General features: G+C 37.2%; 1 protein-coding gene across 1 annotated transcript in view; it reads right to left on the bottom strand.

The window, feature by feature from the left end:
• Positions 1-23,413, bottom strand: part of ACE (angiotensin I converting enzyme) — a 44,381-nt gene that overhangs the window by 3,719 nt on the left and 17,249 nt on the right. The window contains exons 6-23 of the mRNA XM_014062471.2: positions 21,651-21,748; positions 20,684-20,856; positions 18,866-19,089; positions 17,742-17,886; positions 16,397-16,495; positions 15,593-15,715; positions 14,511-14,722; positions 12,507-12,643; positions 10,844-11,002; positions 9,932-10,019; positions 9,032-9,175; positions 7,656-7,847; positions 6,094-6,191; positions 4,244-4,416; positions 3,152-3,375; positions 2,404-2,548; positions 1,689-1,787; positions 1,450-1,572 (exon numbers count right to left, since the gene is read on the bottom strand). Of these exons, the coding sequence (XP_013917946.2) occupies positions 1,450-1,572; positions 1,689-1,787; positions 2,404-2,548; positions 3,152-3,375; positions 4,244-4,416; positions 6,094-6,191; positions 7,656-7,847; positions 9,032-9,175; positions 9,932-10,019; positions 10,844-11,002; positions 12,507-12,643; positions 14,511-14,722; positions 15,593-15,715; positions 16,397-16,495; positions 17,742-17,886; positions 18,866-19,089; positions 20,684-20,856; positions 21,651-21,748 (2,656 nt within the window). The remainder of the gene's footprint in view (positions 1-1,449; positions 1,573-1,688; positions 1,788-2,403; positions 2,549-3,151; positions 3,376-4,243; positions 4,417-6,093; positions 6,192-7,655; positions 7,848-9,031; positions 9,176-9,931; positions 10,020-10,843; positions 11,003-12,506; positions 12,644-14,510; positions 14,723-15,592; positions 15,716-16,396; positions 16,496-17,741; positions 17,887-18,865; positions 19,090-20,683; positions 20,857-21,650; positions 21,749-23,413) is intronic.

The raw sequence follows: 23,413 nt of genomic DNA, 5'->3' as shown, positions 1-23,413 counted from the left end.
CAACTATTTGTGGTCTGACTTGTGAATGAAGGATTGAAACCATTGCTATCCACAAAAACTGAACTAAAAAATGAATTGAAAAGATTGGCGTGACCAGCATTGTCATTACAAACAACCCCATTTTGCCCTTTTAAAGGTGGAATCACTTGCAAATCTTTAAGTTTCAAAGTTAACAAAGTTGTAAAAGGCTTACATAGAATTTGAGTTTAACAGCTTTCCCTCCTGTTTTCATCCTTTATTTTATAAATCTACATAATAGATTTTCACCTAGAATTTTTGGTATTTTTTTCTTTCTTGGTTTATGAAGATTCCATAATTCTTAATGGGAGCCCTTTTTTTGCCTTGTATAGTTTTTGTTTAACTAACCCAAATGCTGCCTTGCTATATATCTCAGCATTTTTGATACAATTTGCTTTTGTTTTTGTAACTGACATCCCATTTGAGGATACTTTTTTGCTATTAGACAAGTTTCTTCTTTGTTGACTACTGAAACGGCACAAATACAGAATATATGATTTGTTGGTGTTATTTGAGTTGGAAGTTATTTCAGTTGGGGATCAGCTGAAGTTTTGGGAAAGATGCCAAATTAAATGGTCTTTCAGTCCCTTGCATGAGCTGGTTCATATTTTGAACTCTCTGCAACAATATATATTTGTTTAGTTGTGTGCTGGCAATAATTCAAAGTGTATCTTGTCAGTTTGAAATAGCACACACTGAACCAGAAAATAAAACATTTTTATCTGACAAATAATGGTTTAAAGCTTGATGATTTAAAACATCAGAATGAAATCCAAGTAAATTGGAAGACCAAATTACCCACCAGTAAATTGCCAAGACCTTTATCGATAACTTTCAAATTTAAAATGCTAGTTTTGTCTCAATTTGATTAGTAACAGTTCCCCAATCTTTGGAGCAACCTGTAATTAACCAAGACTTGCTAATTTAATTTTAGAATGAGGCAGAAAATTCTCTAAGTATCATTCAATAGTAGTTCAAGACAATTAAACACCTAATAATTTTTTGTCCTTTTCTAAAATTCAGTCACCTGCCTTGCTGAGCCAACATTACCAGTCTCTTTATAAGGATGATGATGAGGGTTTAGCAAAAAATGTTTTTAAAAATTGCATTTGAAAGCTAATTTGCATGCATTTTCAAATTATTACAAAATCAAAAATTGTTTGAAATTCTCCATTTCAGTTGCCAAAAACAATTTATCATGTACTAGGGGAAAGCTAGTACAAACCTTAATATTTATGAAAATAAGATGCAAAATACATTGTATTAGAGAAATACGGAAACTATATGCTTAAAAATACATATGTTTAGAGAAATAAATTTTAGTGCATAATTTTAAAAAGTTTCATTTGATGAATCTGAATTTTTTGCATATTTGCAAAAAAGAATCATGAGAAAATGTAAAATTTACACATCTCACCCTAAGATACTCACCCTAAGATTTTCCCAGCCTCTTTAGACTGGTAAATGTCACATTTGTATAAAGGTCCTGTATGGCCAGCAGCTTTGCACAGAGCTTGGTGAAACTGAAATTGGATTATAAAACTGACAAAGTACCTGGAAGAGAAATTGAAGAGATAAAAGGGGAGGTCAAGACCATTCTAGGAAAAAGTGGTGATGTAACATTTCATAAGTCACAGAGGTACACAAGCCAGCAAAAAAAATCTCCTTACCTAACATATGGGACATTAGCAGGAATATGGAATTTTGCTCCTGCATCAAAATCTTTTTCTGATCTTGGTGTAGGAGGACATAAACCTTGGTATTTCAATCTACAGGTAAGGTAAATTGAGAGAAGATAATGTTCATTAAGGAATTTGAAAAATGAAATAGTTTCAAGAGCTATATTTACAGGATTGAAAAATAATTATTTTTCCTTTCTATATAAAAAACTAAAATGCCTTCTGAATTTCTTTTTCCTTCAGGACCTTTCAGAATCATTATGCACACGTTGCTGCAAAAACTAGACAAATGATTTGTTCCCAAAAGAACAATATTTTCAATGCAGGGTTGATTTTATCAGTGAGATAGGCAGTGCATGAATGAATGAATGAATGAATGAATGAATGAATGGATGGATGGATGGATGGATGGATGGATGGATTTTTTTAATTCCCTAGAATTCCTTCAGCAAAAATAATACACAGGATAGGTTTGAAAGGGGAATACTTTTCCAAGTATTCTTTTAGGAAGCCCCTAAAGGTAAGGCAAAATTATTATATTTTGATCTTTAACTATATCTGAAATAATTCAGTTATGATTATGTTTACTCTCACTTCACTTTCTGTAGTTTTGGGCCAGACCTGGTTCACTTCTTTGTAAATTCTCAAGATTTAGTTCTGTTACCAAAATATCAATTTTCTTATTAGACAGTTGCAAATTAATCACCTGAGATTCCACCATTGTTGGTTGTACTCATTTTTTGGAATACGCCCATCAAATACTTTCCATCTCCATTGGTCGATCAGGTAGCCAAAGGGCAGGAAAGCAATCTTATCCAGTGCAATGCTCATCAGGTAGTTGATATCACTCTCTGACCAAGAAGAAAATGTTTTTTAACAGATCAAGGTACCTGGCAAGTCTTGTGCTTTACTCTTCTACTGCCTCTACTGTGATTCATGACATGTTTTTCCCCTTTCAGCCCCTAATCTTAATTGGCAAATTCTACAATATTGCAATATTTTAATAGTTGCATCTCTCTGTCTCACTCTGTCTCTCTCTGCCTCTGTCTCTCTCTCTGCTTTCTCTGTGTCTCTCTCTGTCTCTCTGTCTCTCTCTGTCTCTCTCTCTCTCTCTGTCTCCCTCTCTTCTGTCTCTGTCTATTTCTGTCTCTCTGTCTGTCTCTCTCTGTCACACACACACAATCCCCAAAAACTAATCTGTCTGCAATTAAATATTTAATTCAAAATATCTTGCACTAATATTAAAAACCAGCATGGGATGAAAAACAACACAATTAATATTTTGTATTTGAAACATGCAAGATGAATTTGATTCAGAAATGTCTCTACCCAAAATCACAAATGAGTCTTAATGGGTTATAAGACACCATGAATCTGATGCATCAGTGCTGAACATTTCTTAAAAACTGAATCTGACAGATCTACCTTGTAATGAAGTATCCCTATTAGCTTACCATAGTTTTCTTCTAAATGTTCAAGCAGCTTGATTTTATGCAAATGCTTTGGGGTTGACACTGATAAAGCCAAAACATCACCAATGGCTTCATGGAAACCTGGATTGGCCCCATCACGAAATGAAATGGGCTGATCTTTATACTGCAAAAAGTATTGGACATGACCCATTTCATGGTGAACTGTTATTAAATCATCCATATTCACAACAGTGCATTGTTTTATCCTGAAACAAGAAAATAATAAAAATAAAGTGAAGAATCTCTTGAAAAGAATGGAATAACCAAGTAATTTCTCAGTGCTTTATAAAATAATCTGCACAATCCAGGTCCTAGAGAACCATAGGTAGAATATAAATTTATATCACCTGGTCTAATTATAGTGGTGTTTATAATTACTTGATTACAGTCAGTTATAGGCTTCCTTGTTCTTTATAAGCTTAACTCAGAAAGATGCTTACAGAACAGTGTTTCCTAATGATGTTTGCATGTGAACTGAGCCACAAAGTACAACAAACAACAAAGATACACACACCCATTCACTCCTGGGCCCAAATATAGTCAGCTACCTGGGCCAAGTTATCATATAATATTTGGAACAAATATCCCACATTTCATCAGTAATTACAAGACCGTAATCTCAAAAGGCCATCAAATCTCTTCCTAAAGTCAACCCAGAGAGATTTCTTGTTTTAAGAAATGTTTCAGAAAATTTATTAAGAAGCAATTTCTTTACAGACCACTGACATATCAACATGTGATATTGGAATATGAGATTAGTGTGATAAAGTCAGAAACAGAGCCAAAAATGTTTGCTGTATGAAAATAACATGAAAGCAGTTCTAGAGAGACCTGCAGGGTGAAAAACTCTATGTCACTCTGGGACATACTTTGAAATGTACAAACAGTAGGATTAATCCCAAATGTGACTCATGTCACCCTGGAGTATCAGCTCATATATAATTCCTAGTAAAATGCAGTAAGGGATACTGGTAACTAACAAACCATAAACATATTATTAGCTACAATGAGCCCTTTTAATGAAGTCTCCCTGATTTTCACAAACTTTATTCATTTAATTCAGTGTGCAATCACCTAAAGTCCTTGCGATTGTAGAAGTCCCAGGCTGAAGCATGACAGACCACTTCTCTCCCATCTGATGGCTTTTCCAGCATAGACTTTTTCCAGAACTCAGGTGGCATAGGGATAAGTCCCAGTGACTTGAAGAAACTGTCAGATTGTTCAAACATCTTTGTTGGGGTCCAGCCCTATGGAAAAGAGAGCAAATGTGCCAAAAGTTAAAAAGCTGGCAAAAGGGGGTATGAGAAAAAGACATGTATATTTTAAGACAGTAGCATATCACCATTTCTGGCTTTGGTATTCTTGCTGTAATTGAAGATAATCTTAAATGCCACATAAAAACAGGAAGATAATTATAAAATATTAACTGTGCAGTGCAGAGCAAAATAGGACAGTGATTTCAAAACAGGGATAGCGTGCAGAACTGAAAGCAGGAAGGAGAAAGAATCTCCAAAAGCCAGATTTCTCTTGTCTTCTTTCCTAAGATTTGTAACTCCAGTTCAGTCCCACAAAAATGTGTCCATTCATAGGAACTGAAGTCAAATTACCTAGTGGTGGGCATGCGCATAAGTATCTGGGCAGGTGGGTGGAGCCTCCTGCCACAGCTACTACCAGTTCGTCCGATCTGGGCCAAACCGGGAGCAATCCACTTCTGGAATTACCACTCTATCTGGCTTCAAAAGATAGATAGTAATGGCCACACCACTTTTGATTTCAGCCATATGCCCGATACAGTATATATTTTGCTCCAGATTCCCATTGAAGAAATGTGGCTCAAGAGAGGACCTAGCTCCCCAGTTCTGCTATATTTTGATAATTTATAACTAAGTTAGATAGACTTCTTTTTTTTTTTGGTGTTGTAATCTCTTTATTGTTTTGCATTTTTTAAATAAAATAAACAATACATGTTCTTTTATCTAAAAACAAAGTACTCTCTTACTTCATCTCCTTTTTTCTTATACCCAGAGTAACATAACTAGACAAAACTAATCTGTGTAAGAAAAAATAGATTTTCTTAGTCTATCTTAATCACATATTCAGTGAGGATTGTAATGGGTACTACGGTGACTCGGGTTTTAGTTTGGAGAAGAACCTGAATCATTGCAGGATAGACTTCATTCTTGATTACATCATCTAACATCATACAACATCTAACATAAGAACACAAGATACATTCTCGGGGGCAATTTTGACTGTGGGAAATCCTCCCAATGGAGATTTGTCATATTTTGAATTTTAAAGACAATTTCTGAAAGAAGTTATTATTTCCCTTATTTATGAGTTGCAGTTGGGCAAATTTAATTAATATATGGTTGTTTTTTTCTTTTGTACTAATCCAGATATATTACTGCTCAAAGCAGATTCATGGAACATAATTCAAAAGATATTTTAGGATACAACAGGAAGCAGATTTGGAAGCAACAATATTTAATAGTACTAAAGCTCAGATCCAAATGAAACCTCCCTTCCAACTTCCTGTATACAATAGGGAAGGAAGAGTGAGTGGCTGGATTCAGATATAGAATTAATGTTTGTCTGAATTTGGCTTAGTACAATCCCTAAAATCAGCTAGTGTGGATTATTCACTAAAACATGGCAAAATTTCTACATGATGTAGAAATCCAGAATGAATCAAAAGCACATATATTTGAAACGTGATCTTAAGTATTAAGTATATACTCAAGTATTAAGTATATATAAAATTGAAGAATATTGGAATGTGATAGCTTAGAGCTACACCATAAGCAACTAAAAAAAGGGCAACTAGTTTTATTCTGGAGAGTTTTTAAAGAGGGAAAGAATTATGTTCAGTTCCTATGAGAAAACATTGCAAGTAACAATGGAATAAAATCTAGTATTTCAACCTGCTGTTTCATTGCTGGAGTAGCATCCACTTTGGTAGCATCAGGGTATGGCATAACAAGGTCAAAAATGTTTGCCCATGATTGTGCCCACATGTTACCTAAAAATAAAAAGTGAAGTTGGTTAATAAGTAACCAGAAAATAAATAGGGAGGGAAATAAATCAAATTACAAGATGAGGCAGTGGGGGAAGATCTCTATGTTTGAAGAGGAGTTAAAAACTAATGAAATGTTTGGCTTATGATATCCAGATAGGTATGTGCAATGCTGTTGCAGCTGTCACATACAAATAGTTTTATGTCCAATTACATTTGTCCCTTGAGTGTTCATATAGACACATTATTTTTTAAACATTTATTTGATTTTTTTAAAAATAGAAGCAATCTATATTTTACTTCTCCAAGTACACTCAGATTACTATATTTGGGAAAAATAGTGGGAATTATGGAGAACAAAAGTTGAAAACTACCACCTACCAATTTCAAAGGTAAATATCCCATCTATGTATATTGTGGACTGGCTATCATAGTATTGCTACTTAAATTGGGCTTCAAAGGAAAAGGATAAAATGCAACTGGATCATGTTTTCTGCAGCATAGTTGACATGTTTTGACTGTGTTCCAATTATTACTTGATTCTTCAAAGCTCTATCTCCCCCTAAAACTCTTGCTGTAGAGTACCTTAACCTGGAATTGTATGTCCAGGTTGTGAATGCATTTATACTTGTGTATAACAGTCATGATCCTGAGTCATGATCCTGAGTCATTGTTCAACTGGGATCTTGCCTCTACCACTCAGTGTGACTGTGGTGCTTCTTGACAAAATATCCATCACATTGTGTCCAAATGTCAATCAAGAGCCTAAAAAGGTAAAGGTAAAGGTTCCCATTGCACAAATTTGCTAGTCGTTCCCGACTCTAGGAGGTGATGCTCATCTCTGTTTTAAAGCCAGCTGTCCGAAGACGTCTCTGTTCTCATGTGGCTGGCATGACTAAAAGCCGAAAGTGCACGGAACACTGTTACCTTCCCACCAAAGGTGGTTCCTATTTTTCTACTTGCATTTTTTACCTGCTTTTGAAGGTAAAGATTTACCTGCTAGGTTGGCAGAAGCTGGGACAAATAACGGGAGCTCACTCTGTTGTGCGGTGCTAGAAATTCGAACCGCCAAGCTGCTGACTTTTCTGATTGACAATCTCAGCGTCTTAGCCACTGAGCCACTGCATCCCTTGATCAACAGCCTACATTGGCCCAATGTCTGATTTTTTTAAATTGAAGTACTACAAGTCCATGTATCTGTCATACATTAAATGAATAAATCCTGAGTCAAATTTTATGGGGAGCATTTTATTGGTTGATGGATCCCTGCCTGCCTTTGTTATAAAGCTCTTAAGAAAAACTGAAAAGCAAAAGCTGATTACTAAGTTCTGTTACTACTTCCAACAATTAGAAATAGGTCTCCAATGGACCAGGTCTGCAAAACTTAAAAGAAATGTAGGAAGTTTCTGGGGATTTGCTCAGTATACCCATTGTCCAATGGCTAGAGCAGCCCTGAGTGGAAAGACTTACCTAGCAAATGAGCTGGAATTGGGCCTCTGAGGTTGATGCGCTTTTCTCCATATTTTTTGTATAGAGCCCGGCGTACATAAGCATGCAGATTGAAGTATAGTGGTTGAAGCTGATTCCAGATGTTCTCCAGGTCAGTTTCAAAAGTTGGAGTTTCATAAAGAGATCTCCAATAAGCACCTTTGTCTGCATGTCCTGTACATACACATACATATATTGTGAGCCTAGATAAGCTCTTTAATATTATGAGACAGCATATATATGCAAAAATATATTCTACTCCTTTTCTCATATAACTTACACCCATATAGCAAAGAGAAAAATACTGATTCTTACCCCTTTATTTAAACTATGAAAATAGTACTGATTATGAGGCACTATAGGACAGTTTCTGACACCCAAAATCATTCATCCTGACCAAGCCTAACATTTTGCAAAAGTAATATGCAATACGTGAACATCTAGATGAATCTAGTCTTTAACAAAACTGGCTAATTTGTATAAAATCATTACTGTGAAATGACATCTAAGAGTATATGGGTTTAGGGTTTTATTAACACTTATAGGCCGCCCTTTTCCCTGAGGGGACTCAGGGCGGCTTACATAAAATCAAGGGAGGGATATACAAACAATAACACATACAAAACATAAAATAAAATAATGAGCAACATTCATTCATCATTCGGGTGGGGGCAATTATCTTTGTCCCCAGGCCTGACGGGCTAGCCAGGTCTTAAGGGCTGTGCGGAAGGCCTGGACGGTGGTGAGGGTACGAATCTCCACAGGGAGATCGTTCGAAAGGGTCGGAGCTACTACTGAGAAGGCTCTCCTCCTTGTAGTTGCCAGCCGGCACTGGCTGGCAGATGGAACTCGGAGGAGGCCTAGTCTATGAGATCTAATTGGTCGCAGGGAGGTAATTGGCAGAATGCCATTTTTGTGATTATTCTATGACAGACCGCTATAGCAACAATTGAAATGCTTGAAAGTGTGAGCGCAGATTATTTTCTTTTAGGATAATTTTTATTTTATTGATATATTATTTTATATATTTTCCATGTTTAATACTTTTTATAATTCAAGGCAACAAATATACATAACACTACTTCTTATTTTCTTCACAATAACCCTGAGAGGTTGGGCTGAGAGAGAGAGTGATTGGCCCAAGATCTCCCAGCTAGTTTTCATGACAAGGGTGGAACGAGAATTCACAGTTTCCTCAATTCTACCTTGGTGCTTTATTGACTTGAGCAAACTGGCTCTTCCTATACCATCAGTATTTCCACAATAACTCTAGCTTTTGAGTTTTATTTTTAATTGTGTTGGTTCTATAGCTTTTGAGTCATCACCTTTTCCTTGATCACATTATTAAATTTCTTTACCATTTAATTGGACAGCTGTGTTGCTCAATTGTACATATCTCTCATAGAGTTTTCGGATTTTCTTTCCTGATACATCCCGCCAATCTTTCCAGGCATTAAGAAGCTCATCATAATCTCTTGATGTAGCCATAGTATCTGTAAGGTCTGAACAAGGAATCAGTGCACATATTAATAATGTTTATAATTAGACCCTTATTTCCCAGCTAAACCCTTTGCATTCCCCTCATTGTGCATATTTTGTATGGGAAGAATGGGAATTATACTAACAGATTTGAAGGCCACTAAGCTGAGAGAGGTCTCTCTACATTTTAAAAGCTGAATTCTTCTGCATACTTTGTTCTTCTCAAAGAGAACTAAAGTGCAGTGAAATATATTCCCCTACATATTTTAAAAAACGCTAACAATACAGCAATCTATATCCAATTCTGTTTTCATGAGCAAGATGTTTCTCACAAGCATCAAAATAATAATTAGCACAACATTATTTTCCCCAATCCATTTCTTACTGAACATCTGGGTGCTTTCCTGTTGAAGATGGATTGTTCCATCAAAGAATTCCGCTGACTCAAAACTACTTGAGAGCCTCCTTTGTTGCATGTCTAAAATTTGTGGGATCTGTTGTGTGATAACAACATTCCTGATTTGAACCCTTTAGGGCTGGACAGTTAAAATTCCATGCTAATGGTCATGGAAGCTGTCTTGCAGCGGGGAAAGGGTATTTTCAGCTCTGCGTTCCTTATGAAATATAAATTCTACTTCTCATGGTGACAAGGTGATCTTGAATGTAAATTTGTAACTCCAAAATTTCATGTCTATATCAATTCCAGGTGAGTTTCAAGAAATTACGCTGGAGCAATAAGAGACTATTCATTAAAATTATGTGACAGTGATAGGACTTACCAGGATCTAATGCTTTGCAGTCTGTGCCTGTTCTGCAGACTTTGGCTACACTATACGTTGTCTCCATTTCTGAGAGCAGGTGATTATACTGAAAGAAATAAGATTATTCTACCATACAATATAGAAACTGGCTTATGTCTTCTCTAGTTTACAAGTTGACCAACTCGTTCTACTAAAGGATTTTAATGGTAAACATATTATATACCATGAAATTGATAAAAATGGATGATAATGGCACTCCTTAATCATTCAATTTTTACAACAACAACAACCCCACAGGATAATATTTGGGAAATTAATTTGTTGAAATTAATTATGCTGAATTTGTGATGCAAACAAAATAAATAATGGAATAAAAACCTGTTCATGTGTTACAGAACTTAGTAGTATTCTTTTCACTGTGTCCATCTGGAGAATTACTCATTCATAACATACTTTCTTGTTCCTTTATTATCAAAAGATTATCTATAGCTACTAATGAGTTCATCTCAACTGAATTCTAGCATAATCTTCAATCAGAAACCCAGCAACTCCTCAATTTTTGCAATATGATAAAAATATAATATCATATAAAATTATCACATTACCAATAGGCCATCAGATTGGCAGCTTTAAATTTTACTTACTGTAAGAACTACTACATTGTTTTTTATTGCTTTATAATTATTATATAAATTACTTAAAATCTTAGAAACTGGAGTTGTTTATGTGAATCCACTAGCAAGGATCTCAGGCATCAGAGGAATTTGAGGAAGAAGAGGGATGTCATTGACATACTGAATAGGCCCAAGTAACTAAGAATGAGAACAAAGGAATCCATTACATGCAAAAGCAAAATATTACAAACTTCCATTATTATGCAATTCAAGAATTTTATAAAGCACTATAAATAGTATCTCCTTTCAATCTCACCTCCTTCAGCTCTGCTTCAGGTAAGGCTGCCTGCTCAATATCACTTAATTTCTTCAGAATACGTTTTATTTCAAAATCTTTGAAATCAGTGGAATCAAACTGCCGAGCCTTTAATCCATTTTGCAGAGTATGGTTTGACATTGCAAGATTCTTCTCCAACTACAAAGGGAATAGGAAAAAATGAAGATGGATAATAGAACAGGAGTTTTTTTCTCCAAAGTAACAAATATGTTAATTCAAATAATAATCTGGTGTGTACAGGGCTATTAACAGTACTAACACCACAGATCTGTTACTAGCAATTGCAATTACTAACAAACTAGCAATCTATTGCTAGCTATTCAGAAAATCCAGATTATTGTTTAGTAATAGACCTGCATAAGAGAATTTAATCTGGCAAATCATAGGGAATGCATGATATAATCAGTGGTGGGTTCCTACCACTGATTACACAAATCGGTAGTGGTTTGACGGCCTGGGTCTCTGGAACTGGCAGCGAACCAGGCCTGCTATGCCCCCGAACCAGTGCCATGGGTGCTGCCATCTTGTTTTTTGCTTCTGCACATGAGCAGAACAACTTTTATTGTACTGTGCATGCACATGCGTGTGCATGCACCAGTGGTGGGTTGCAAGCAGTACGCCCCGGTACGGGCATACCGGAGCCAGCCTGGAGCACCGGATACCAGCCTGAGCTCCTTACCAGCCTTTTAAGTCTTCTGTGCTTCTGCACATGTGCATGGCATGTACAGCGCCTGTGCTCCGCTCCGCTGAGCAGCTGGAATATTGCAGAAGCTCGTGGAGGTGCTAAGATGCATACACATGCTGCATGTGTGTGCATGCGTGCTGCGCGCATACATTTGGACGCCGCTGGGCTTGTTCCAACTGTACCAGTTGGAATGGGATCCGAAACCCACCATTGGGTTATAGTTATATATGAAGTACAATTCCAACAACAAGAAGTTTTCAGAATCTAGGGGTACTGGGAATAAGTGAAATGTAGCAAGAATGTCTTAGTTTTGGACATTCTGTTCAAATCTTCACCATTCAGTTTTCAGTGATTTACAATACAATAAAGGAGGGAGGGAGGGAGGGAGGGAGGTGGTGGTGGTGGTGGTTAAGTTAGCAAAAATTGCTTCCAAAAATAATGTCAGAAAAATACAAAATTAAGGGAGGAAAGTGCTTATACAAATAGGTCTTAATAAGAAAAACCAGTTGCACTGTAGCTTACAGTACAATAAAGGGTAGTAATAGTAGCAATAGCAATAGCACTTAGACATATATCACTTCACAGTGCTTTATAGCCCTCTCCAAGTTTTTTACAGTGTCGGCATATTGCCTACAACAATCTCCGTCTTCATTTTACTGACCTTGGAAGGATGAGAGGCTAAGTCAACCTTGAGCCAGTGAGACTCAAACTGCCGAACTTCTGACATCCAGCAATCAATAGTCAACAGAAGTAATCTGCAGTACTGCATTCTAACCACCGTGCCACCATAGCTCAATATAATATTGATATATCTTGATGTGCCTCTATATTTGACAGTTCTAATAAATCGAACATAAGCAAAATATTTCACTCTTTTAAGCCTGGAATATTATCTGTTTTCCCTGTTTCTCTTTTGGATTTCCTGCAAGGATTACTTAGCAGTATAGACTTCCCTACCATAATCTTTTTGTTATGTTCAGTAATGTTGACATTGTACGTCCAAAGGGCCTCTGTGTAAGCATTCCACACCACTTCAGCTGTGCTGTTGTACTCTTCTAAGAATGCTTTAGCTTCAGTTTCATCAGTTATTTTATCTGGAAGATAGAAAGATGAATGTGTAAATATACACATATAGAAGTATACATGTGTGTTTAAAAATAAATCACCATCACTTGGAAAAAGAAGTTGAATTTGTTTAATTATTATCAGTATAGGTCTAATTTGTAAAAAAGAGACCACCAAGATCCCAAATTGTATCCAAATTATATTAGTTATGATCAGAGGTGATTTCCAGTGGTTCTCTCCGGTTCCGGTGAACCGGTAGCAGCGGCTGCAGGAGGCTCTACCCACCTGCTCCAATGTAACGCACAAGACTGTGCATGCGTAGAAGGCGGTACATGCTCACATTTGTGAACTGGTAGGGAAAGTAAGTGAATTCCTCCTCTGGTTATGTTAGAATCAGAATGATCTCCACCCCGTCAGCTAAGTATGACTGATGCTGCCAGATATCTGAACCGACAAAGGAGATCATGCACAATTGGAAAGGAGGGAAAAGGAGAATACACTAACTGTTCAATTTTCTTGGCAACTATGGCAAAAATTATAGTGAAAAACTGCAGCAAAAAAGGACTTAGGCTTATATGTATATGAAATTACTTTTTCCAGCATCAGAAAGACTGTTTTTTTCAGTCACAGGATTATGCTAGAAACTTCAGCATATTATTGATGTAAGATATTTTTCCCCAGTTTCGGGAAGTAGCACAGAATATACTAGCCAACTAATTAAGGTCACAGAACTTATTATCTGGCCTTAGCACTTATTAGTGAAGGAATATATACTGAGAGACACTCTCTAATATTCTTACCTTATACCACACAAAATATGATTATGTGAAGCATATTCTACAAATGAGCTCTGGAACTTTCATTAGAGGTAAGACAACTCCATTTCCTGACATTTCTCTTTGAGGTATGCGGTGGCACCACTAATTTGAGAAGCTGACCTCACTCAGTGGAAGATTAAAATGAGCACACAGGAAATTTATATTTTAGAAACCATTATTGATCACAGAGAGAGCTGTCTTTCAGGTTATTTGTTGCACAGAGTAACAATGGAAGAGATCCCAATACAGCTCGTTTGTGCTTTTTCCCCAAATCAAATGTCATCTTCTATAGCTCCTTAATCAGTTGCCAATACAACAAATGAGCAAATATTTTAAGGGACAATATTATTAGTTTTGAATAATTTTTGTCCCACTTTCAACATTCTCAAGGCCCAACAAATAGCTAGCTCTGGTATCACGGTCATATCTACTTCAGTTCCACTGTTATAGATACATCAAGCATTTAAGTCTCCTGAATTTAAGTCTCATCTCCATACTTCTTTTACATATGCAGTCTCTCATTCTTCCCTATTGCCCTATTCTTCCCATTGTCCATGGAGTCGTGATTAGGTTGGACACAACTTCGCAACTAACAACAATTCTTCCTATATCCCACTGCATAACTAGAATGATAACTGGATATTCCTGTTGATTATGACAATCAGATTCAATTATCAATTGGTATCTGGAAGTAATGATTATTCTATTCCCTCACCCTCTTTTTTGGAAAGGGGAAACTATTGCAGCTAAAGACTAAGCCTCCCAGTGCAACATTCAATTCAGGAGTGGGTTCCGACAGGCACTACTGCTGGTTCACTTGTGTGCATGCCACATGTGCACTTGATGCGCGCTGTGCATACATGCACAGTACAATTATTGGCAGTGACCCAGGCCTGCTACGCTCAGAGAACCTGTTCAGGGACATGGCAGGCTGGGTTGCTGCCATTTCCAGAGACCCAGGCCACCAAACCAGTACCAGTTTGGCTGAACCGGTCCGAACCAGTAGGAACCCCCACTGATTCAATCTATTCTCTCTGAAATGGGTATCATTTAAGGTTTTATGCATGGAAAACTTTACCAAGGCCTTCTGGATAGCCTTCAGGGACAGGAGGACGCCAATCGAATTCTGGCCAGCCTAGTGTTTCATTGTTCTTCCCATTCTTTTCTTTTAGCCATTCAGTAACGGGTTTGAAGTATTCAAGCAATGCTGAAGCATTCATTTTACTTGTACCAGTGAGTTGTTGGAGAATATCTTGCCAATGCCGGGAAGATCCTGCCTTCATTGCCTCACTGCAGTGAAGATAAAGAAAGAGTAAATAGATAGAACCATTGAGATTAGAAGTGGCACAGTTAAATTGTTCAAATGACCCAGGTGGCATAGCAGAAAGAGGGTTTTTTGGTGGGTTTTTTTACAGGTATTGAATTTGCAACGCTAATTTATCTTCGCAACATCCTGATTTTGACTAAACCATTATGATGATAAAACTGATTAAACAATTGAGATGTTTCTATTTTGACAATATAATTGTCTTTTATAATTCTCACAATCTACAGAAATTCTTCCCCTGGAAATCAGATTGCCAAACCCTAGCATGTTTTTTTTTAAATCCAAAAGATCATCGTTGTTAAGGAAAATATTTTTTAGTACTATAATTTGTGTTCAGTTTTGAATGATTGATGTAGAGGACATAAAGAATGGTCTTGAAGGACAGTTGGAAGTTCCATTACTAAGGCAATGACCAGACATGCATTGCTTAAGCCAAGAAATTAATTTATAAAAATTCTTCGAACAGACCTCTCCCTAATTCACACAAGGTTCAAGGGAGGGAGGGAGGGAAGCACATTTAGACTTGCAAGATTAAGTTATAATACCTGTTCTAATAAAAGTATTTTAGACCTAAATTGCATTGTTTTCATGATCTGTATATCCTATAGGGCTGACACTTGATAACAAGATTAGGTTGGGGGTTGATAAGGCAATCTACAATGGAGCAGCTTTTTGTCTTAATTTTGGAATTTGAAAATGATCCCTCTTGTCATTTTAGAATGAATGGCAGGAATGGAAAACATTGATACATCCTTAGCTAAAATATGAAGATCTATAATCTTTTAGAAATAAAGTATATTTTTTGTCAGTTGTCTCTCTCCCTTTGCTTTCACCTGAGTTTCTGTCCAGCTGCTGTGGACTTATAGATGTCACATGTATGAAGGTCACCAGTATGGTTGGCAGCTTGGCAAAGGGCCTTGTGGAATTGGAATTGTAGAATAAAACTGACAAAGTACCTGTCCAAAGCAAAAAGTCCATAATTTTTACCAAATATACAATATATAAACACATATTATAATCCTTTTAGATTGAAAATATTCAAATTCTGGAAAATAGAAATAACAAATCAATTACAAATAATATACTCTATTAAAGATGAGATTTAAATTTTTGGAAGTAAGAAAACCTCATATTTGTTTCTATACTTTAATTAACTTAATGGTATAACTATTACTCTTATTTATACTGAATGCAGTTGAAGGATAGATTAAGCATAAAGTAATTTTGCTTAGGAGACCTTGACAATGTGCTCTCAGATACTCAATATATAAGAATTATAACATAAAAATGATAGGAATTTGGTCATGCAGAGATATTCTTCAAGAACCGTCAGTCAGATATTCTCAAGCAGAACCTAGAAAGATCGATAGTTGTGCCAAGAGTTTATTATGACTGTACTGGGGGGAAAGATACAGTTTATGATGTAGTTTAGCTGTAGTTCTAGAGTTTCTTTACTTTAAAAGATAAAACTAGTTAGATCTTTTAAAGCTGTTTGCTGAAACTTTCATCTCTACTAAACTCTACTGTGTTCTCAACTTCCTCATGAAAGATCAAAGCATGAATCAGTCTTCCCCAATTCCCAATAAAACTTCCTAAAATTTCATATTTACACCTTTCCTTTTTCCAGCTTCCAATACCTGATATAAGGTGTGTTGGCAGGGATGTGATATTTAGCTCCAGGATCAAAGTTTGTTTCATTTCTTGCAATAGGAGGACAAATTCCTTGATATTTTGTTCTGGGGGAAAAAAAAACACCTTAACCAATGGACAAAAAAGAAATGGACAAAATAAGTACAATCATTTCCCAACAACAAGCAGACTTCAGATTCAAGCAAAGAGGTATATGTAGATATAATGGTAATCATTAAAATATCACAAGAAACAGCTACTTTGCATTCAGTTTTCCCTTTTGCCTTTTCAAATAAAATAATGCTTTCAGTTCATCTATCTTTTCAAATTTTCCTTTTCTTATAGTGTCATATTATTTTAGCAATAGCAATAGCAGTAGACTTATATACCGCTTCATAGGCCTTTCAGGCCTCTCTAAGCGGTTTACAGAGAGTCAGCATATTGCCCCCAACAATCTGGGTCCTCATTTTACCCACCTCGGAAGGATGGAAGGCTGAGTCAACCCTGAGCCGGTGAGATTTGAACCGCTGACCTGCTGATCTAGCAGTAGCCTGCAGTGCTGCTTTTTAACCACTGCGCCACCTTGGCTCTTGTTTTGTTGTTGTTAGTTGCAAAGTCATGTCTAACCCATTGTGACCCCATGGACAACATTCCTCCAGGCCTTCCTGTCCTCTGCCATCCCTCAGAGTCCATTTAAGCTCATGCCGACTGTTTCAATGACTCCATCCAGCCACCATATTCTCTGTTGTCCCCTTCTTCTTTTGCCCTCAATCTTTCCCACAATTAGGCTCTTCTCCAGTGACTCTGTCCTTCTCATTAGGTGGCCAAAGTATTTCAGTTTCATCTTCAGGATCTGGCCTTCTAAATAACAGTCAGGGTTGATCTCCTCCAGGACTGACCGGTTTGATCACCTTGCAGTCCAAGGGACTCACAGGGTCTTCTCCAGCACCATAGTCCAAAGGCCTCAATTCTTTCACCCTTAGCCTTCCTTATGGTCCAACTTTCACATTAATACATTGCAACTGGGAAAGCCATAGCCTTGAATATACGCACTTTTGTTGGCAGGTTTTGTTCTATATTCTTAGATATCGAAATTATATTTGTCAGAGGGACATTTGTTGGAGGGATGGATACAGAGAATGGGTGGTTTCAAAAAGTTAAAATAAACAACATTAAATAAAAAATAATAACCATACATAAAGCAACCACCACTAGAGAGTTACATGATGGAGGCTGTAATTCAATATACTTAGAGGGGTCTAGGTTGGAGGATTACATTTGTTAAACCTGCTGCTTTGCTTGCCTCTAACCCATTATGGCAATTTTCTATTTGCCTGGCTGAGGCTGTTTTACCTTAGGTACCACCAATCAAAATTGTAGCGGCTTGGAGGGGTGTGTCCACTGAAAACATCCCACCGCCATTGATCAATTAGATAGCCAAAGGGTAAAAAGGCAATCTTTTCCAGGGCCATTTTCAGAAGATAATTGATATCACTCTCTGCAAGGAATCAAGGAAGACAAAAGTGTGAAACAAACAAAATGTTAAAAAATTATGATATTTATGTAGTTACTTTACAAGCATATCCAAATTATACTAAAGTAACCATAGTATTTTTACAATCCCAAAGCCGTGTCACAACTTTTGAGTACCCCTATTGTTTGGAAGCTGAAAGTTGAAAAATTTGACACACTCTAAAAAAGAGTTTCTATTAAACCCTTATATACCCAGAAGATGGCAAAGAAGTAAGAATAGATTAGCAATCTATATAGATGAATTCTCTGTTGAGAATAAACCAGTGAATTCCCTCTCTTCCAAGCTAAGAGCAGTTGCTTGAAAAGCTTGAGCTGATCCAAACACCTCTGGGAAAGGCACAAACATCTACAAGTATATTTTTCCTTAGGAAAAATAATTTGCTCCAATACACAGAGCAGCAGCAGCAGCTACACCATGAACTCGTCTGTAGCTCTACACTGCATTATTCCAATTCCTCTCAATGTGGACATGTGTGTGTGCGTGCGCACGTGCATAAATGCAAACTCATGTGCACACTTGTTTTCACTGACTTAAAGCAACAAGGATGAGATGGCATATTTTATGATTCAGTACATTTTATTTCTAGGATGAGATCAAAAAAGGTAAATGTTTCCCTGCCAGTCATGTCCAAATCTAGGGCATGGTGCTCATCTGCACGTCTAGGCTGAAGGTGCCAGTGTTGTCCGAAGGCAATTTCTATGGTCTTGTGGACAGCATGGCTATACATCAAAGGTGCATAGAACGCTGTTACCTCCCCATCAAAGTGGTACCTATTAATCTACTCACATTTGCATACTTTCAAACTGATAGGTGGGCAGGCCATAAACCTGATTCCCAATCATTCATAACAATTATTTATCATACCCAGTATGAAAAACATCTCCCATAAACTTTTTTGATTTTCTTCTTCTGTCTTGTCACCAACCATTGTATGCTCATTTACCTCTGTCTTGAGTGACATTGGTGAGCAGCTCAATTTTCTTGAGATGGGCGGGAGTGGAAACAGACAAACTCATGACATCTCCAATGGCTTCATGAAAGCCAGGGTTAGCCCCACTGCGAAAACTTATTGGCTGGTCCTTATACTGCAAGTAGTATTGAACGTGCCCCATTTCATGATGTACTGTAAAGAGTTGCTCCATAGTAACTGTTGTACATTGCTTTATCCTGCAGGACAGGGAACAGGAAAGCGAGGGTTCAGTGAAGACTGTGTCTCAATATACTATCAAAGCATCAATTGTTTTTGGAACCTGGAATATTTGCTGATAGCCTCAGAACAGCTGGAAAAGATCAATTATTCTTGCACCAGAATTAGGCTTTCTATCATTCCTTGAAGAAAATATGTATTTTGAAGAGAATTTAGAACAAATTTAGACGACCCCCTTTCACAACTTACTTCCCTCAGCCATTCATTAAAAAGTTATCAAGTCTAACATCTCACTGAATGAATAGAAAAAAGTGAAAGAGACAGAAGACATGATAATTTTGGCTTTGACTTGGTAGTGATTACCTTTGAAAGCATAGGTTTGTGGCAGATTAAGACTAAGGAATTGTATTCCTTCACACAAGCATAATTCTGAACTTTGATAAATTAATCCCTTTTCATGCATTCTTTCTATAAGAGAAAGTAATATAGTCCTAATATCATTTTGCCAAGTATCTTTTCCAGGGGGGGCAGGGTGGAGAAGGAAAAGTATACATGCATTTAAACAGAACAGAAATTGTAGTTTAGGGCAGAGATGGCCTATATTTTGATAGATCAGAATTGTGCTTAGTATTTTTGTTGGGTAAGGTATAATGGGCAAAGCAATGATTAAAAGTGCACAACACTATGCAAATGTTAGGATAGGAGTCTAATTTATTCTACAGTTCTCTTGCAGATAGGATTAAAAGAGCTGCTAAAAAGCAGGGATCCTTGGAGCATATATGTTCTTGGAGTTTTCTGATAAACACTTTAATACAGGGGCATTTAGATCTGGCTGGTGGGGCCACCCTGGAAACAGTGAAGGACCAGCCTGTGGTGTCTCTGCCAGCAAAAAACAGAGCTTGGGAGGGCCTCATGTAGCCCTCCCTGGCTCCATTTTCGGCTGCAATGGCCTCCTGCAGTCTCTACCAGTGAAAACGGACTCCATTTTTGCTAGCAAAAGAGCTAGCAAAACAAACTAAAAGCAAAACAAAAGGAGAAATATTCCTCCTTTTGTATTTGAGCATTCAAGAAGGGACAAGAAAGGAGAAAGGGAAAGAGGAAAGACAAGGAAAAAGGAGGAAAGTGGGGAAAGAAAGATGAAATGAGAATGAAGAGGGAAAGAAAAAGTAGAAAAGGAAGGATGAAAGGAAGGAAGGAAGGAAGGAAGGAAGGAAGGAAGGAAGGAAGGAAGGAAGGAAGGAGAGGGAAGGTCTGAGGGAAATCCTGCCTTAGCACTTGGGCACAGGTGTCCCCAACACGAATGACATTGAGCTGGTCCTGTCCACCCAGCCCCCTGAGGGCAAACACAACCCTGATGCGGCCCTCAATGCGATTGAGTTTGACACCCCTGCTCTAATACATCTTCTAGTTAAATTCGCAGCACCCTAATCATTTCCAAAATTTGGAAAAGGAGACCTTTCACCTAAATGGATGTTATTTTTGTTACCAGCATCAAACCTTGAATATTAGAAAAAAGCATACATTTTAATAATATTTAAAATGTAAAATGTCTCTATGTCAATAAGATCTAGAGTTCCCTTTGCATGGCAAGTCCCCATCACATGCCGTATGCACCTGAAGTCTTTGCGATTGAAGAAGTCCCATGCCGATGCATGACACACCACCTCCCGCCCATCTGTTGGTTTCTCCAGCATGGATTTCTCCCAGAATTCAGGTGGCATTTCAAACATGCCAAGCGACGTGAAGAACTCCTCCGACACCCGGAACATGTGTGTTGCGTTCCAGTTCTAGGGAAGGCAAGAACCCATCTGAAGCATTAGATAGCACAAAATTGTTGGAAACTGTTCTTAGGGATTGATCCCGGGTCACTCAAGTATTCTCATAATAAATTATACAGGCATGTGTTGCTTGAGCTTTAGAATGTCATGGAGAACTATTGTTTAGGAAAAAAGAGTTACAGAGTGGAACAGAGGAGAAGCATAATTAAGAATTTGAAGGAGACAGCCTACTGGTCTTCTGTACTATGAGATGAGAGTTGCCACATATCTTGAGCCTTGAGGATAAATACTACTATATTTGTCTCTTTTGGATAGTTGTGTCAAGAAATGAAATTAAAGACTGTACCTCCAAGGTGGTTATTAAAGACAAGAACGTGTATGAATATTACTCCTATATAGCGCTTGCATGTAATCTTGGACAGTCCTTCTGAAAATTTAACATGAAATTCGGACCTTGAAATGAACAAACTGGAGCTACAATACACCTGGCAATTATGTTAGAGAAGCAGCATTGAAAAATATCTATAGTACAGAAAGCTGCATTGGAAGAATTCCATGGAGAGCTGTGGTTCATTCATGCACTTCAGTCTCGCCTACCTGGCTTGTCACTTTTTGATGCTATGTTGAGCAGATTAGTATATATTTATTATTCCAATTCTTGCTCAGAGAACAAATAATCATCTCACTGCTGGATAAAAAGGTATCACTAGCAATATTTGTGTATATGGGCATTTTCCGTTTCAGTTCCTGTAACAGCTGCAGCTAAAGGGAATGGAATAAAACCATAACACTAATGTCCTTACTTTCTGTTTCATGGTATTGGTAACATCTAGATGTGGCTTATTTGCAAAAGGCACCATCATGTCGTAAATGTTGTTCCATTGCTGGGCCCACATGTTACCTGCAGGGGGCAAAGCAGCACTGTTTAGCTGAATAAAACCAACAGCTTGAAGGGAGAAGGAAAGGCTATACATAAAATTAGAGAGAAACTGTTATTTGGCACACAGACTAGAGGGAAACAGCCAATAGAATAAGAGTCAAAGGAGGCACTATGTTAATTCCATGAATGCATATGACAGTTTTGTTATATAAACAACAGCCAGAGGGAAGCTTAGCAGCCTCTGGACAAAATGCACAACTAGGAAAAAGATATTCTTCCTCTTGTTACTGTAGTTTCAATGACAAGCATTGAAATTCCAATGCTCATAGGACCTCTTTATTTAGAAACTCTTTACATGGGAACATTGGCATGTAAAACACGTGTCAGTTTCCACAGAGACTGAATAAATATATAATTCAGGCTCCTAGCCTTTCCCCCATATTATTCCAATGCATCTTCTCCATTGGCCATAGTAAGTTTGTGAATCCTAGAAAGGAGATTAAAATATTCATAGAGTAGCATAAATATTCCTTCCTTCCTTCCTCCTGCCTTTATTTTATCTACACAACAACCTTGTTCAGTCACTCATGGCTTAATAATTTGCTGTCTGGATTATTGCAGTGTGGTTTATATGAAAGACTACAAAGAAGTTACAACTGATCCAGAATGCAGCAACACATTTTCTATGATATACCAATACAAGTACTAATGAAGGAGATCAGGATTGACATGAAGGGCCCTTGGTGCTCTCTGAGCTTGCTTGTTTTCTTGCAGCTGCTGCTGATGTTACCTAGTTTTGATAATGAAACATCTGCAAGAAGACAAACAAGCTCAGAGAGCACCAAGGACTGCACCAATGTAAGTGTTCATAGATTCACCCATATTATACCTCTATTGCACACGAGTTGCATTGAAAACTGACATCAATTTCCTTTCAGGTGCAATTCAAGGTGCTTGTTTTAAAAAGCCCTACATGACACAGGACCTGGTTACTTCAAGGACTGCCTCTCTCTAAGAACATCTGTTGATTGAATAAGATAGGATAGGCAAGCTTCAAATCCCTTTGCTAAAATTCTGCCACCAAGTGGGATTTTGGAAACATGCCTCATCCGTAGCTATCCCTATTTCACGGAACACCTTCCTCAGTAATTTGGCAATCCCTCATCTGTAGCCTTTCAGAAGGCCATCAAGAATTGATTTTTTTATGGAGATGTTGGAATAGGATAGAATTGAAAAGAATAGAAAGAATGAAATAAGAATAATTGGAGGTTATCTGGGGAATCCTAAAGGGAGAATTTGTTTTATCATGTTACTATTTCATGTTTTATAATTATTGGTTTTATTCCTTTTGTGAGTCACCCAATTTGTTTAAGATGGGCAGCCATACAAATCTAATAAATCAATCTGTGAATGAGTTGGGCTGAAAGAGGGTGACTGTGAGTCAGTCAGCTTTCCATGGTTAAAAAAGGATTAAAGCTTCTGGCATCACAATTTCTAGTCCAATGCTTAAAGCACTCCACCAGACAGGTTCTTTTACATTTCTTACATTTTAACTTTTATATTTGTGTTTTTCCTCCCATCAAAACATGGTATTCTTTAAAGAAAGCTTATCATGATTTCTATTATCACCATGTAACATATCAATAGATAATAGGAGTTATGATCTAATCTATTAGGAAGACACTA

This window comes from Thamnophis sirtalis, unplaced genomic scaffold (assembly GCF_051295495.1).
Source record: "Thamnophis sirtalis isolate CommonGarterSnake01/CBP01778 unplaced genomic scaffold, rThaSir2_p1.2 scaffold_4, whole genome shotgun sequence".
Lineage (NCBI taxonomy): Eukaryota > Metazoa > Chordata > Lepidosauria > Squamata > Natricidae > Thamnophis > Thamnophis sirtalis.
This window is presented reverse-complemented; position numbering and strand designations above follow the sequence as displayed.